Source organism: Lagenorhynchus albirostris, chromosome 11, assembly GCF_949774975.1.
Source record: "Lagenorhynchus albirostris chromosome 11, mLagAlb1.1, whole genome shotgun sequence".
In the NCBI taxonomy this organism is placed as follows: domain Eukaryota; kingdom Metazoa; phylum Chordata; class Mammalia; order Artiodactyla; family Delphinidae; genus Lagenorhynchus; species Lagenorhynchus albirostris.
Window position 1 is genome coordinate 66,814,179 of NC_083105.1, and position 18,690 is coordinate 66,832,868.

An 18,690-nucleotide genomic window follows, 5' to 3' on the forward strand; every position below is an offset into this window, starting at 1 on the left:
AGCACCTCTCCCCACTAGTGGATGCATCCCGACACTGGCACACCTGGTCTCCAGGCTTGGTGCCCTGTACAGGCCTCAATCCCAACAACTGTCTGCAGCAGCCCTGGCTGAAACCCCACCCCCAATTTTTCCCAGAAAAAACATGTTTTAAAGTAAGTGCAAGTTATGAAAAATACAATTTTAGATATAATCCACATAAAAATGCACATCTGTTATCTGATACGTAATTGGTAAATAGATATACATCTGCTCTCTTTCTTAAAAACACTGTGACAATTGCATACAGAGTAGATCACAGTATTGTTTTTAAAAATGAATTTATTAAGTTGCTCATAATTATAAAAGATTAAAGTGCACAGAAATTTGCAAAATATTACAAACTTTACATCTTATGCCACAGTGTATGAAAAGCATCATGAATATTTCAGTTTTACTTAAGTTGTTCATACATTTTAACTTTTCAAACATCTTAAAATATAATATGGACACAAGAAAATGGTACAAGAAGTGTTTCAACAACAGAGCGTATTCTGACCCCCTATTGTGAATTAATGTTTTCTGAAATTCAAGATGCACATGCAATTATAAGGGAAGGCTTTTGGTGATAAACAAACAGTTTGCAAAATGGTCTTGTTTAGTTTTCAAACAAAAATGAAAGCTTTCCCTTCCTATTGACATAACTAAAGTATCTGAGGGATATTTAAAGAAAAATCTCCTGAGTATTTTGGTCTAATGCTTTGATTTGTTAAAATTCACAGGCATCGCAAAAGGATACAAAGTAAAATTTCTCTAGTGGTTAACACCAGGCAGGTCTAGGCCCAGATTTCCCCTTCACAGGTCCACTGCCACACCCATCCATTTTTCCAAGGTGCTGCCTCTGCTCACATTTACAGATGTAGCCCACGAGTGCCTGCAGACACAGCCCCACATTTTCTTCACTACCCACTAGTCAGCACTAGACTTACATGAACACTGTCAGTGTCACAGGTTAACCTGGGTCCCCACTACAACCTGGCCGTTTGGGGAATATTGGCAGTGTCATACATCACATTCGCTGCCTTAAAAGGGTAGAGGTTTTTTTTCCCTCCTGTCCACAGAAGCAAATTTTAAACTGTGAAGACGATTTATGAAAGATGGTTTACGAAAACATAAATGAACAATTCTTTTCAAGTTCTATTTTATATACAAGGAGATAAGGCAAAAACATTTCCTTTTCTGTGACTCCATAAGCAGTGAGTAATTGCCATATCCAACACTAGGAGATACTCCTACACTTCAGAGAAGAGAAGAGGTAATTGAGAGGAATCGGCACCACTTCCAGGAGCAGTGTCCCGGGTGAGCAGGGAAAGGGATGAGAACACTTCCCCACTCGGAAGAAATTCATTTCTTTCTCCCAGTGTGGCCTGATCTCACATGGCCTGTTGTGAGCACTCTCTGATCACACCATTAACACTATCAAGAAAGCTAGTGAAATGGTCCAGATCCACTGGGACAATTCAAAAGTCCAGAATACTGTTTTGATGAATCCTACAGAAATACTGTTTTGTTTTTAACATTCATGGAAGGCATTTAGAATTGTGACCTGGAGTGAAGCTACTCTATTATAACAAGCCTGTAAATCTGCTCGCTGAATAGTGTTTCCTTTTCCTTTGCTGCTGGGACTCTGAGTGTCTTGGCTCCTGTGGCACCTGGGCATTTAGCAGCATCCCAGTGGGTGGCGGCCCATCTAGCAAGAATCCTGTGCCAGACACCTTCTCCTGCACCCAGCCCTGCCTTGTCACCAGTCACAGGTGAGAGGTACGGGCCCTGTGTCTTTTCCAGAGCCTACAAGAGGGCCTGGCACCCGAAAAACAGTACAGCACAGTAGAGACTGTGGAGCTGAATAAATTAAGGTCAAGATGTGCACAGTGGGGCAGAAGTTCAGCAGGAAGTTACCTCCATCTGACGGCAGAGTTTGTGACCAAACTAATTTGTTTTCTGACCCTTAATTGCCTGACTGGCTTGAGGGGAGGCTGGAAATTCAAATCAAATCCCGTCTCTTTTCTTTTTTGGGAATAATCTAGGTATTCTCCTGTCTCTCCCTCTCCCTACCTAAAAAAATGCTCCCCAGGTGCAAACAAGTTACTGGGCTGGGAGTAAGAGAAGGGAGGATGCGCTGAGCTACCTTCTCTGTGGCAGATGCTTTGGTAGGCTGATCACTTGGACGTGCAGAACCCCTCGCAGGAACACGGTGCGGTCACGCTGAGGGCACTTGCTGTTCTCTTGACATGCGCAGCACTGGCCTGTCACAATGGCCGTGAGACAATCACAAGGTTGCTTGTTAATACTGTACTTCCTGGGATCTCATGGATAAAGGGCAACTGGTGGGAACCTGATGCGTTCATCTTTTCCAAACCATTATGTTGATAAATATGTAACTTTAATCACTTGATTTCATTTTTCTTCAAGAAATGACGTATCTTCGGAAGAGGTAAATTAATTATCCTGATTGATACGAGTCACAATTCTGTTTCAATCTGTAACTTTCCCTGCTTTTGCCATCTTATTCCCTTGAGATTTGCAAAGCAGTCAACATTGATTAGGCACAGAACATTCTAGGAGTGCTCCTGGAAGATGAAAGGTGTCACTGTGAATTAGCACAAATATGCTCAGAACCTTGCTATCTTCATTGCAATCCATTAAAAGTATTTCTCTGAGATGGAAAGAAAGGCCAAGATGAAGACTGAAACTATTGCCTCATTACCTGAGATTTCTTTTTCTGTAGGAATGTGATAATGCACCTAAATATTGTGAAGTCTTGGGTCTATCTGCCACTTAATACAGCATTCAAACTGAAGTCTGCATTAGATACTTTTAATACACAACTGCTAGCATGTCTAATCTTTAATGATGGTATTTGTAAGGGAAAGATAACTCTGGAACAGATCTGGCAAAAAGTGAAGAAATGAAACAGTGCCTAAAAATAAAAAAAGATCATGTGCTTGAGAACAGAAGGAATGAAAATAATCAAATGGAGGGAAAAAAATCCACTCTCCTTTGGTAGGGGTTGTTTTTAAGCACACAAAGAAAGACACCTCTTCTGTGTTACTAAAATTCCAATTTATCAAAAAAAGTAACATTTTTGGTTTTCCTGGTGATTAGTTTTATGCCCTTCTTGATCTCAATTTTACATTTTCCAGTTCCTACATCGCTAGCTGAAACTGAAAAATAATCTGCGTGAAAATGGTCATAGTTAAGACTCATATTTGCTGAAGTGATTTAACTTATTCTCATTAGTGATTCGTAATATATTTTGATAAAGCTAAATTCTTTAAAGTGCTTCTCAGAACATAAAGCTCTTAATCTGATTTTGGTCGTATATTGTTATCTACTACTGCTATCATCCTCTCAGCTATGACTCCCATATTTTTGGTCATGTCTTTGAGGTGATTCTCATGAAGAAGCTTCTGGGTTAGGTATTTTTCTCTCCTGATCTTGCTCTTCGTGCTTTTCGATACGTCTGGAATTGCATATGAAATGAAAAATTTCACAGAATAGATGATATGCTAAGGGAGAGAAGAAAAATGTCAATCACAAAGAGAAGTAGGGGAACACAGAATTTCTTCCATTTATTTTTGCTAGTCCTTATAGCAGTATATCAGGACAAGGTGGTGGGCATTCGTCATGTATACCCAATCTCTCCCACCACAGCATGGCTCTGCCAAGGTGCTACATTGTGTTACTTTATACATTTCAAGAATACTATTTGACATGTAGAACAGAATACATCTAATATCTAGAACACTCACCATGACACTGACGATGCTATGATATTTTTATGTGTGTTTCTTTCCTATCTTGTTCCCAGGCCTCTTCCCCAAAGGTAAACACTAAACTATCTGTGTGAGTATATGTATATAATTTTCTTTTACTTTGAATAGTTTAACAAGGTATGTATATATCCCCAAATAGTATCTTGTTTAGTTTTGCTTGCTTTAAGCTTTATAAAAACAGTATGATACTGTCAGTATGGTACAGTCTTTTGAAAATTGCTTTTTTTCCATTCAAAATTAGTTTCTAAGACTCATCAATGTTATTGTGCATAACTGTAATCCATTTTCACTTCTATATAATATTCCATTGTGCAAACACACTGTAATTTATTTGTTCCCCTATCAAAAGGAATTGGGTTTGTGTCTAGTTTTTGGATTAGAAACAAACAATGATGTTGGGAACATTCTTGCACTTGGATTCTGGAGAATACCTGTGAGTTTCTCAAAAGCGTGCACCTAGGGGTGGAACTGCTGAGACCCTCTGTTACATGAATCTTCAATTTTACAAGAGCGTGCCAACTATACCAGCTGACACTCCCACCAGCAGTGTGTGATGATTTCAGTTGCTCTACATCCTTGTCTGCACTTGTTACCATCACTTTTTCTTTTTTTAAACCAACATGGTGATTATGAAATGGACTTTCACTTTGGTCTTACTTTGCATTTCCCTGATGACTAATGAGCTTGAAAACCTTTTTATTTATTCACTGTTCAAAAATCCCTAACCTAGCAAGAAGATAGAGATGACATAGAATAAACATAATTAAAAACAAATAAATTACACATAGTGTTAAAAAGTGATAAGAGCTATGGGGAAAAAAGTGACATGAGCTAAGTGAAGCAGAGTAACAGTTATCATGAGTGTTATGGTGGGAGGTAAAATTTATATAGATTTTATATAGATCAGTCTGGACATGCCTCATTGGGCAAAGATTTTAAGGAGGTGAGGAAATTAGCCATGCAGACATCAGGAAGAAAGACATTCTAGGCAAAGGGAACAGCCAACACAGTCCATCTGGTAGAAACCTGAAGGGTGCATTCCAGGAAGGCTGGAGTGAAGTGACCTCAGGGAGGTAACAGAGCATGGCTAGATTGTGTTTGGCCTTGTATGTCATTATAAGGACTTTGGCTTTTACTCAGAGTGAGATGTGAAGACAATAGGGAGTCCAGTTAGGAGACTGTTGCCCTAATTTGGGCAAGAAATGATGGTGGCTCTAACTTGGGTGGCAGCAGCAGAGCTGGTAAGAAGTGGTCAGATTTGTGATATATTTTCAAAGGAAAACTCAACAGGACTGGATGTGGAATAAGTGGGGGAGAGAAAACAAGGGGGACTCCAAGAATTCTGGCCCAAGCAACTGTTGAGATGGAACTGCCATAATTGAGAGGGGGTAAAACTGTGGACAGAACAGACTTAGTGCATGGTAGGGAGAAGAACATTGCAAGTGGACTTAAGAAAATATGGGAATTTAGGGCAGTAGATTTGAGGTATCTGTTAGATATCCAAGCAGAAAGGTCAAGTATGCAGTTGGATTGATGGGCTGAGTTCAGAAGAGGTTTTCTAGGGATATCCATTAGTGAGTCACTGGCATACAGATAGCACTTAAAGTGTCCGGACTGCATGAGATCACCAACGCTGTGGGTAGAGAGAAAACACAACCAAGGAATGAGCTATGGATCATTAAGAAGAGAAGGAAGGGACGGGCAAAGAAGTTAAGACAGGACTGCATAGAGAGGTAGGAAGAAAGGCAAAATATGTGTTTCCCTGGGAGCCAAGTGAGGAAGAATTTCAAGGAAGAGTGATCAGCTGTGTCAAATGTTTCTTGTAAGTCAGGTAGTGTGACAGTGGAGAATATTTTGAGCTGAGAGAGATATTGGTGAGTTCAAGTGATAGAATTACATAGTAAAGAGGCAAAAGTTGATGTAGGAAAGAGGTTTGTTTTTTTTCCCATCCATTTCTGAGGTAGGTAATATTTACAGATATGAAGATTTTCTATGTTACACCACCCTTGCATTTCTGGGATAAAGCGAATGTGGTATGATGTCATCTTTTGAAAATAGATTGCTAGATTCAGTCTGCACATCTTAAAAAGACCTTTGCCTCTATGCATTGAGTAAGACTGACATAATTTCCCCTTCCCTTTCTAATCTTGCCTGATTTTAGGAACTAAAAGGGGTTGGAGAGTATTTCCTTATCTCTGGAGGAGTGTGTATAATATTGAAATGATCTGTTCTAGAAAGTATGGTATCACTCTCCTAGAAAGCCATATGGCTTGGTGTTTTCAGTGGGGACAGATTTTTCAGTTACTCAAAGTTTTGCTATAATTTGAGGTTTATAGTTACCTTCTTTAGCATTTTAAAGATATTAGACTCTTCTCTTCTGGCTTTCAGATTGATGTTAAAAAGTCTACTCTCAAGACACAGACTGGCTGAATAATACAAAAACAGGACCCATATATATGCTGTCTACAAGAGACCTACTTCAGACCTAGGGACACATACAGACTGAAAGTGAGGAGATGGAAAAAGATATTCCACGCAAATGGAAATCAAAAGAAAGCTGCAGTAGCAATACTCATATCAGATAAAACAGACTTTAAATAAAGAATGTTACAAGAGACAAGGAAGGATACTACATAATGATCAAGGGATCAAATCAAGAAGAAGATATAACAATTGTAAATATATATGCACCCAACAGAGGAGCACCTCAATACATAAGGCAAATGCTAACAGCTATAAAAGAGGAAATCGACAGTAACACAATAATGGTGGGGGACGTTAACACCTTAATGGCACCAATGGACAGATCATCCAGACAGAAAATTAAGAAGGAAACACAAGCTTTAAATGACACAACAGACCAGATAGATTTAATTGATATTTATAGGACATTCCACCCGAAAACAGCAGATTACACTTTCTTCTCAAGTGCACATGGAACATCCTCCAGGATAGAAGACATCTTGGGTAACAAATCAAGCCTCAGTAAATTTAAGAAACTGAAATCATACCAAGCATTTTTTCCAACCACAATTCTATGAGATTAGATATAAATTACAGGGAAAAAAATGTAAAAAACACGAACACATGGGGGCTAAACAATACACTACTAAATAACCAAAAGATCACTGAAGAAATCAAAGAGGAAATCAAGAAATACCTAGAGACAAATGACAACGAAAACACGACAATCCAAAATGTATGGGATGCAGCAAAATCAGTTCTAAGAGGGAAATTTATAGCAATAAATGCTACCTCAAGAAACAAGAAAACTCTCAAATAAACAAACTAACCTTACACCTAAAGGAACTAGAGAAAGAAAAACAAAACCCAAAGTTAGTAGAAGGAAAGAAATCATAAAGATCAGAGCAGAAATAAATGAAATAGAAACAAAAAACCAACGGCAAATTTCAATAAAACTAAAAGCTGGTTCTTTGAGAAGATAAACAAAAGTGATAAACCTTTAGCCAGACTCATCAAGAGGGAGAGTACTCAAATCAATAAAATTAGAAATGAAAAAGGAGAAGTTACAATGGACACTGGAGAAATACACAGCATCACAAGAGACTACTACAAGCAACTCTATGCCAATCAAATGGAAAACCTGGAAGAAATGGACAAATTCTTAGAAAGGTATAATCTTTTAAGACTGAACCAGAAAGAAATAGAAAATATGAACAGACCAATCACAAGCACTGAAATTGAAACTGTGATTAAAAATCTTCCAACAGAAGTCCAAGACCAGATGGCTTCACAGGTGAGTTCTATCAAACATTTAGAGAAGATCTAACAACCATCCTTCTCAAAAAACTTCAGAGGAAGGAACAAGCGCAAACTCGTTCTATGAGACCACCATCACCCTGATACCAAAACCAGACAAAGATACTACAAAAAAAGAAAATTACAGACCAATATCACTGATGAATATAGATGCAAAAATTCTCAACAAAACACTAGCAAACAGAATCCAACAACATATTAAAAGGATCATACACCATGATCAAGTGGGATTTATCCCAGGGATGCAAGGATTCTTCAATATAGGCAAATCAATCAATGTGATACACCATATTAACAAATCAAAGAATAAAAACCATATGATCATCTCTATAGATGCAGAAAAAGCTTTTGACAAAATTCAACACTGATTTATGATAAAAACTCTCCAGAAAGTGGGCATAGAGGGAACTTACCTCAACATAATAAAGGCCATATATGACAAACCCACAGCAAACATCATTCTCAATGGTGAAAACCTGAAAGCATGTCCTCTAAGATCAGGAACAAGACAGGGATGTCCACTCTTGCCACCATTATTCAACACAGTTTTGGAAGTCCTAGCCATGGTAATCAGAGAAGAAAAATAAAAGGAATACAACTAGGAAAAGAAGTAAAACTGTCACTGTTTGCAGATGACACGATACTATACATAGAAAACCCTAAAGATGCCACCAGAAAACTACTAGAACTAATCAATGAATTTGGTAAGGTGGCAGGATACAAAATTAATGCACAGAAATCTCTTGCATTCCTATACACTAACAATGAAAGATCAGGAAGAGAAATTAAGGAAACAATCCCATAACCACTGAAACAAAAAGAATAAAATACCTAGGAATAAACCTACCTAAGGAGGTAAAAGACCTGCACTCAGGAAATTATAAGACCCTGATGAAAGAAATCAAAGATGACACAGATGGAGAGATATACCATGTTCTTGGACTGGAAGAATCAATATTGTGAAAATGACTGTACTACCCAAAGCAATCTACAGATTCAATGCAATCCCTATCAAATTACCAATGGCAATTTTTCAGAACTAGAACAAAAAAATCTTAAAATTTGTAGAGAGGCACAAAATACCCCAGAGAGCCATAACAATCTTGAGAAAGAAAACGGAGCTGGAGGAATCAGGCTCCCTGACTTCAGACTATACTACAAAGCTACAGTAATCAAGACAATATGGTACTGGCAGAAAAACAGCAACACAGATCAATGGAACAGGATAGAAAGTCCAGAGATAAACGTACGAACCTATGGTCAACTAATCTATGATAAAGGAGGCAAGGATATACAATGGAGAAAAGGCAGTCTTGGTGCTGGGAAAACTGGACATCTACATGGAAAAGAATGAAATTAGAACACTCCCTAACACCCTACATAAAAATAAACTCAAAGTGGATTAAAGACCTAAATGTAAGACCGGACACCATAAAACTCTTAGAGGAAAACATAGGAAGAACACTCTTTGACATAAATCACAGCAAGATCTTTTATGACCCACCTCCTAGAGTAATGGAAATAAAAACAAAAATAAACACATGGGACCTAATGAAACTTAAAAGGTTTTGCACAGCAAAGGAAACTACAAACAAGACGAAAAGACAACCCTCAGAATGGGAGAAAATATTTGCAAATGAATCAATGGACAAAGCATTAATGTCCAAAATATATAAACAACACATGCAGCTCAATATCAAAAACAAACAAACAACCTAATCAAAAATTGGGCGGAAGACCTAAACAGAAATTTCTCCAGAGAAGACATGCAGATGGCCAACAGGCACATGAAAAGCTGCTCAACATCAGTAATTATTAGAGAAATGCAAATCAAAACTACAGTGAGGTATCACCTCACACTGGTTAGAATGGGCATCATCAGAAAATCTACAAACAACAAATGCTGGAGAGGGTGTGGAGAAAAGGGAACCGTCTTGCACTGTTGGTGGCAAAGTTAACTGATAGAGCCACATGGAGAACAGTATGGAGGTTCCTTAAAAAGCTACAAATAGAACTACCATATGACCCAGCAATTCCACTACTGGGCATATACCCAGAGAAAGCCATAATTCAAAAAGACACATGCACCCCAATATTCATTGCAGCACTATTTACAATAGCCAGGTCATGGAAGCAACCTAAATGTCCATTGACAGATGAATGGATAAAGAAGATGTGGTACATGTCTACAATGGAATATTACTTAGCCACAAAAAGGAATGAAATTGGACCAGTTGCAGAGACATGGATGGACCTAGAGACTGTCATAGAGAGTGAAGTCAGAAAGAGTAAAACAAATATCGTATATTAACGCATATATGTGGAATCTAGAAAAATGGTGCAGATGAACGAGTTTGCAAGGCAGAAATAGAGACACAGATGTAGAGAACAAACATATGGACACCAAGGGGGTAAGCGGGGTGGGGGGGTGTGATGAACTGGGAGATTGGGATTTACATATGTACAGTAATATGTATGAAATAGATAACTAATAAGAACCTGTTGTATAGCACAGGGAACTGTACTTCACTTTGCTGTACAGGAGAAACTAACACAAGATTGTGAAACAACTATACAACAATTAAAAACAAACGTCTAGGGCTTCCCTGGTGGCGCAGTGGTTGAGAGTCCGCCTGCTGATGCAGGGGATGCGGGTTCATGCCCTGGTCCAGGAAGATCCCACATGCCGCGGAGCAGCTGTGCCCGTGAGCCATGGCCGCTGAGCCTGCGCGTCCAGAGTGCTCCGCAACGGGAGAGGCCACAACAGTGAGAGGCCTCCGTACCACACACACAAAAAACAAAAAACACAAACGTCTACTCTCATTCTAATCTTAATTTTCTTTGTCAGTCATCTGTCTTCTTTCTCAGGTTACTTTTAAGATCTTATATTCAGTGTGCTGCATTTTCCTTACAAGTGCATGTAAATATTGACTTCTTTTACAGTTTCTTATTTGTTCATTTTGGCTCTGTCATTTATTTGTTTAAATATTCTCATATATGGTTAAGTTATATCCCTTATCTGATAATTCAAACTCTTAAAAGTTATTGATGGTCCAAATCAGGTTTTTATTTTTAAATTTTTTTTGGCTAAATCTCATTCTTGGTTTTTCGTTCTTTTTTTAAAATTTCCCCTTTGCCATTGTTGATCTTTGATAGTTAGCTCATATTTGCTTATCTCAATCTGGGAAAAAACTGGGGTCTAAATTAAGGATACTTTTATTCAGAGAAGATATGCATTTCCCTCTGCTTGGAGACATATTTAGCCTTTTGTGGGGTCCCTGGCTGAATCCAAGAGTCTCAAGTTCAGCTCTTCTACTGCACTGCTGACCCAAAGCTTGGTCTCCTTGGGTTTTTAGGTGGAGACACTAATAACAGCACTTGTTCTCAGAGCAGTCCTGAACTTCAGAGGTGCTCACTGCTCTATTTCAGGCAATCATGGTGTTTTCCTCTTTGTATATTCTCTTTCCTTCTAGTAAGCGCAAAACTGCAAAGGAAATTATGTTTTTAACTGATTCTAAATGTTTTGTAGTGAGATGGCCCCTCACAGCATCTAGTCCACCATGATATCAAAAGTAGAAATCAAAACACTTTGGCAACTACATATTTGAATATAAACTAGTGACTCTTGCCGATATATCAGATACTGTACTTCAGGAATCCACTTATGATGGTGAACTAATGATGAACTATTTTCTTCTGTTAATTTTTGGTAACTACTTAAAAAAATACTAGAAAAATTATCAAAGCCAGGTAGCCTGTCCCACTTTTTTCTTGCTAAGAGATTTTGATTCTCCTCAGAGCAAACCAAACACCTCCTGTCTCAGCCTACTTAGCTGCTATGAGGAACCATGTGCTGTAGTTCTAGCCAATGAGATGTAGGTGACAGTCTTCTCTGGGGGCTTCTGGCAAAGCATTTTCTTTCCTAACAAACAGGAAAAGATTTGGCTAGCATCACCCTTCTCCTTCCTCCTGCCTAGAACATAAATGTGTTATCTGGAGTTGCAGTTGTCATATTACAACCACAGAGTGACATGCAATGAGAGAAAACCTAGAGAATCAGATACAGTCCTTACATCAGTGAGCTGGTGTTAATTCAGGAGCACCCAGCTACTCCTAGTGAAATTTGTTATGTAAGAAAAATCAATCCCTATTTGTTTAAGCCACTATCGATGGGCTTTCTGTTTCTTGCAGCTAAATATAATACTAACTGACCACACCAATGAAGTAACTTTCAAATCTTTGGAATTAAGTAGTAGTTATTCACTTGGTGTAAGAAGTTGGTTAGATCAATTTCAAATTTATAGCTGCCTTAGTCATTTTTCATAGCTGGTAAATTTCAGGGATGTAAAAAACTATTGTAAGAAGGTATACTGTGAAAATGCAATTAAAATAATACAAATAAAAATATTATAGCAATAAAAGTTTCTCCAGGGAAAATATGATATCTTATTTGTCTTGAATAAGCCCCTTCATAGCCTAATAGCCAGTGCCCCAAATAAAAAGGCCTTCAATTAATACTGAACTGAAAGGAATTGAATTCCCCTAGCACACAACATGCCTTTAACCTTTAAAGGAGTTAACCAACTTTATTTATTTAAAAAAATAAATTTATTTATTTATTTACTTTTGGCTGCGTTGGGCTTTCGTTGCTGCGCGCAGGCTTTCTCTAGTTGTGATGAGTGGGGGCCATTCTTCACTGCAGTGCGCGGGCTTCTCATTGGGGTGGCTTCTCCCATTGCAGAGCATGGGCTCTAGACACACGGGCTTCAGTAGTTGTGGCTCGTGGGCTCTAGAGCACAGGCTCAGTGGTTGTGGCGCACGGGCTTAGTTGCTCCGCGGCATGTGGGATCTTCCCAGACCAGGGATCGAACCTGTGTCCCCTGCATTGGCAGGCGGATTCTTAACCACCGTACCACCAGGGAAGCCCAACCAACTTCATTTAATTACTGTTCTCAGGTCAAATTTTATTAATAAATGTTATAAAATAATTATTAGCAAGAGATAACATATTGTACATTTTAAGTCAGAAGAGGCAACAACAAAGCCTGCAAACACACTGCTTCATAAACTATTTCAGAGTATACTTTTCCTACCTCCATGACAATGATAAAAGCCAGCTTAGCTGCAATCACATGCCAATAATAGATGTTGTGTTTATACTCTTGTGGGTGTCCAGGAGGGTACCGGAAATCACGATACCTGGAAATGAGATGGAGACATTTCAGGAGATAATTCTTTTTGATCAAATGCTGTAAACAAGGGCCCATTAAAAAAGGTCATATTTCATGCAACATTCTTTTAAATTGGACATCATATAAATTTTCTCTAAGAGTGTTTGTTTGTTTTTTGGCCACGCCACATGGCATGGCTTGCGGAATCTCAGTTCCCTGACCAGGGACTGAACCCGGGACCACGGAAGTGAAAGCCTGGAATCCTGACTACTAGGCCAGCAGGGAACTCCCAAGTTTTCTCCAAGAGTTTAATTTGATGACAAAACCCTGAAATAACTACGCCAGTAGTACTTCATTTAACTTACAAGAGGAAGATGATGGTATGATGGATTCCATCTTTGTAAAAAAGAACAAAAATATTTTAAATTTTATCCCTGCTTCCTCAAAAGAGTATAACTAAAACAAGTTAGCATATTTTCAGAAACATGCTTATAAATTTATTTATATAATGGTGTCATCAGGGTTCACTCAGCTATGGGGCTATCTCTTTCTACAGAGATACTAACCTACTTTTTATACTTTTCTTACTTAATTTTCTTGTTGTCAGACATCATATGCTACTGCTGTTAGTGTATTTCCCTCAGGTAGCACATCTCTCATTTTCTGCCTGTAACCTCTTAGACCTAGTTTAATTACTCTTTAGAACTATGTAAAGTAAGAGTAACCAGATTCAATGAGGGATTCTGAAGAGGCTTTACTATGTGTCACTTGGAAACATTTATCTGGGGCTTATCTCTGGTTTCTTGGTTGTGTTGTTGAGAATGTGAATCAGAGAAGGCTTTGAGGAGTTGAACTAAATGAATTTTAAAGCCTCCTTTAGGTTTAAGACTTTGATTGAAAACTCCCCCCCCCCCACACACACACACACACAACTCTACGACATGCAGTCAACAAACTTTTCAGTTAGTAACTCAGTTGACAAAACTAAGTGTACACTGTCCACAGTTGATCTTACTAGCCATTAATATTAGTGCACAGAGCTTTGGAACACTTTTAGAGAACACTGCTAGGCCAGGCTGAGGTATTTACATTTTTGTCTTTGCATTGCTTTGTTAAGTGATGGTACATACTAGTTTGTCATCATTCAGTACCATCAGGTTGTGCTTGAATAACACATTAGTCATAACAACTGAATTATCTTGCTTTTTGGAACTCTTAGAGTTTCTTCAGTTCTAAGATATAGGACTTTCCCCCTGGATCAGTCTTCCTGTAATCATTTGAAACTCTCATTTAAAAACCTTGCCTTATGGTTTGGCTTGAAAGTTCTAACCCTAGTCTGTATTAACTTTTATATCCCATCCTTTTTAAAGTCTGATTGAAAAGAAAGCTAGGAAAAAAACATCTTTAGCAATTTTATTTAAATGATACCAAATAGAATTATATTACAATAAAAGTCCTTTAAAAGATGAAGTGCATTTTTAAACACTTATAAGCAGAACTTGCCTGCATGTGGTATAGTCACCAAGCTCAGTGTACGGATTTTCCTTGCTTTTGCTTTTAAAGTCGGCAACGTTGAAGTAGGAGAGAGTGTTGTTGATGTATCCCTGCATGGTGTAGTGTGGGTGGTCCCCATAGGGCGGGACGGAGAAGGACCAGTAATACACCAGGCGGGGGATCATGTCTGATGTGAAAGCAATGATCATGGCCTATGTTGGGAAGAAAACAGTAAAGGGGGTATTAATTGAGAGCCTTTATAGCTAAGGTTAACCGACATGCCAGAATTACATTTTCATCAGTTGATTTTTTTTTTAAATTAAAGACTCAGAAACCTTAATTCTTCCCTGTCAAATGGATATAGGTAGTGAGTATCCTAAAGTCTTTGAGCAGCTGCTTTAAAGTAAAATAGTTCCTTTGCTTTTGGTCTTTAAGGGAATGTCCAGAAGTCTACCTGCAGTTCAAAAGCAAAGGCCTGATAGTTGCCTATTATGTGTCTTAAGTACAGTAAGAATAATTGTAGACTGGGGTATTGTGGACAACTCAAGAGCTGCTTGCATATGTTATTTGTAAATTATATTTTAAAAAATTAGAATATAATGAAATTCAATCAACCTTGGAGCACTATTTGATATAATTTAATCTTTTAGGATTTAGAAGTCCCTTTTGTATGCGTCATACTAAGGTCAATATTATGAAAATAGGTTGGCTTTATATGATTCCTTTGTAGATAAATAATTGAGAAAAAGCTACTTTTTTATCACTTACCTCTTAAAAATAGAATACTAACTGCATAATATCTATTTTCCTTCAACTTCATACTTTTTCCCTATAGTATCTTGACTTGGTTAGACAAGTCAAACCATAGTCTGATTTAAACACTCAGTACATACTTATGTCTGTTGCTTTATTAGACAGCAAGAACTGTTACTTTAATAAAATGTAGTAACAAGAAATTGTATTGGGATTGTTCTATTCATACAGTCAAGCAATGGTATCTATTTTGTTAGACCTAGTGTCTAAGCCTCTAAACTTCCAAAAGGTTAAATAGATAGTTAAAAACACTGTAAATTATCAAATAACATAAAGAGAGTTTAGTGTGTTCCCAGATTAAAGAAATAAATATGGGTCAGTCTTAAACCAGAGTCTATGCCAGGCAGACATTTATTAGGATCTAAAGCTATTATGAATTACATGAATTTTCTCCAAAATTCTTTAATTTGGGCTTTAATCTCTCAATGTGTAAAACTGGTTTGAAGGAAGGAGAAAGTAAAGAATATTCTTCAATCCAAATTCTATGTGAATAAACAAAGCTAAATGTTTCAGTCATTCACTGAAGCAAAAGAAAAGACATGTTTTTTGCACAACACGATCTTAATAGTATTCATCTGAACATATGATTTAGACACAGTGAGACCACAGGCCAATAAACAAGGTCTCAGGTAAAGCAAGAAAAACAACTGAGGGGCTTTTCTACTGCAAAATCCCCCCCCCCCACTAGAAACAGCTTTGTCATTTCCTCTGATGTGGAGTCTCTCTGGGTGTGTGTAGCCTTGCCTGTCAGTGGTGGTAGCGGTGGTGGTGAAAGACAAGAATATTTTACTCTTCCTAGATTTCAATAGATTAAAATTTCCTGTTATCATTTAACTCAACTTTAGCTTTTTATAGAATCACCTGCAGATGTGCTTCAAGGAGCTACAAAAATTCCAACAAGGAAGATAATTCTATTGACTTCTGACAAGATACTTTTTCCTCCTGAATTGAGCTGCTTTGAGACACACTGCAAGAATACAAATAAATGCAGTGTGCTTCATTTCCCATGCTGTCCCAAACACAATTTTCCATTTATATCAAAATAAATTAAAATAGGTCTTCAGTAGCAGATGCTCTGGCATGATACAACAATGTCAATTCAGCTTATTTATTGAACCAGCAGCTTTAGAATGAATGATTTTATACCAGACTCCTGCCTGATGCCCTTTCATATCCCTGGTGGCTGTTCTCTTCTTCCTGCTTCCTAAAAGTTCTATTATGGGAAGCTAGCTATTGTTGTGCACATGAGATTGGCAAGGCACAAATTAGGTATGTGAGGGGATAATATACATGTTTCATTCTTACAGAATTATACGCAAACATGAAGAGGAGCTGCGTCTTGGAAGCTGTAACAAATTTTAATATGGAAAAAAGGATTGTCCATAGTTTAATAGATGATCGAATAAGCAATTTTTCTAGGGTATAATAAAACAATGCCCGAGTTATAAGAAAAAACATCCACTGAATGAGAACAGTAGCACCAATTAGTGGGCATGTGTGTGCCTGTGTGTGCACACGTCTTAGAGACACAGCCAATACTCCATCTGCGCTAGCGGCGTGGAGCCATGCTGGGGGCACGAGGAAAAGGTGCCTCATACGATCAGACCAGGACGCTTGAGTAATGGGGAGTAGAAGTCAATTGAATTTTCTGGTTTGCTGAAGGTCAAACAAAAATGCTTTTAGTTTCAAACCTTGTTGCTAAAAATTTCAAGCACACAAGTCCACGTTCCTGCCTGGCTTCGTGTCGTATAGCACATTGAACATGACAGATGCGTACTTTTATGACTGTGGCGCTTGAAAGGCCTCGCTGTCATGTTTCTGAACATCAGGCTACGTTTCACAGCACAGTGGATGCTGAAGGTGGGGACTAGCTGGGTGTGTGGAAACTGACATAATCTAGCGGTTGTTTTGTGTGTGATTTGCCAACTTTCTCCAAAAAGGAGGGACAGCATGCAATCCAGATAAATTGAGGGTTCTTGGGGGGGTGACAGCTGGGTTCCAGATAACTTGTCTTATTGTGTAAAACTGTGACCGTGGTCCACACAGTGACACACTGTAAAATTCTTGTGCCTCTAGTTTTGACACCTGGCAAGGTCTACATTGTCACTGTGAATGATGATGTGGAATGAAGGTGATAACAAAGCTGCTAACATTCCATGAGGACCAGGCTCTGTGCATTCCATGCACTAACTCACTGAATTCCCTAAGCCCCCTTTGTGGTATATAATAGTCTGAAAATATGTGATAGGGAATTACGCGATTTACAAACGATAAAATGAAGCTCTGAAGGGTTAAGTCTTGGCCCAAGGTCGTGCAGTTGGGAAGCTGCAGTGCTGGGAGGCACAGCTCAGGCACTGCGGACTCCGTTCTGTTTCTACAAGTGCTTGTGGGAAAAGGTGGCGGATGCAGGGTAAGTGTGACTTGATTAAGAAGTTGTTAAAACTGGGATATCGCTTCGGTGGGGACTGTAACCTGGGAGTGAAATTGGCAGTGAAATAAGGGAGGAAATAGCCCTGGTTGTACGGGCATTTCTAGGGAAGGCGGTTCCCTGATGGGCTGGCATGGGAATTGCTCTGCTTGCCTGCCCCCTGTTGGCCAGTGAGGGCAGGGGTGGGAAAAGAGAGAGACTGTTCAGACTGGTCCATAATCAGTACAGGTTGTAAACAACTGCATTCTATTCCCTCATCACTCAGACACATGCAGGGCGTGAGGATGCTTAGCTTATGACCAACAGCGGGTAGGAAAGACCACGGGTGGTGTGAGGAGAGATGAGACGTGCCCTAAATCTGCCTCCTCAAGGAACCTCTGCCCCTGGGCACGAGGAAGGCAAGGAATGGCTGGGAATGCACAGAGCGTTTATACTTCATCATCAAATAGTTCCTATTTTCAATTCGTCGTCTGGAATATACAGTAAAATATGGTGGCATGATTGTTATTATCTTAGGGTCTTCAAACTCTAAATGGATTGATTTCTATCTCCATTATAAAAGCACTACTGGGTAACTCCTTTTATAGTCATGTGAGGATTAAAATAGTACTTACTGTTAATACTATTACCATGTTTCTATTGAATAAAAACTAGCAAATGAGCAACAATAGCTTAATGGTCACTATCCTTAGCAGCTGCCTCTGTAAGAGGTCTTCTAATTCACCAGTAATAATACATAATGTACAATAAACAAAATACATTAAAAAATAACAATTACAGTTATAGCAACTGTGTTGTTTATATGAATGACAGTATTAGCATCTTCCTCCCGTATCATGAAATCCCAAACACTGGATTCCTTAGGAAGCAACCCTAATGCATTTTTGGACTTTCCAAGGTCTTTACCCTGTGAAGCCTATTTACTCACATTGGTCACCACAGCCAGAATTGCTATTCCTTGCATGATGGGCTGCCATGCTCCGATGTCCTGGGCTTTTTCTGGCACCATGCGTCTATACTGGGTAGTCAGTTTCCACGCGTCCACTCTTATTTCCAATATATTGTTCACCAGAGCCAACAGAGGGGCCAGCGGAAAAGAGGCCACAAATAAGGTGACGAACCCAAACTGAATAACTGTCAATGGAAGGGACATACATCATGGAGTGGTGGATGGATGGAAGGACAACACATA

General features: G+C 38.7%; 1 protein-coding gene across 3 annotated transcripts in view; it reads right to left on the minus strand.

Moving 5' to 3' along the window:
• Positions 1-300: 300 nt before the first annotated feature.
• Positions 301-18,690, minus strand: part of ANO6 (anoctamin 6) — a 202,520-nt gene continuing 184,130 nt past the window's right edge. For all 3 annotated transcript variants that reach the window (XM_060166466.1, XM_060166465.1, XM_060166468.1), the window contains 4 exons: positions 18,427-18,632; positions 14,267-14,469; positions 12,686-12,791; positions 301-3,545 (listed from right to left, as the gene is read on the minus strand). In XM_060166466.1, the coding sequence (XP_060022449.1) occupies positions 3,339-3,545; positions 12,686-12,791; positions 14,267-14,469; positions 18,427-18,632 (722 nt within the window). In that variant the 3' untranslated portion in view covers positions 301-3,338. The remainder of the gene's footprint in view (positions 3,546-12,685; positions 12,792-14,266; positions 14,470-18,426; positions 18,633-18,690) is intronic.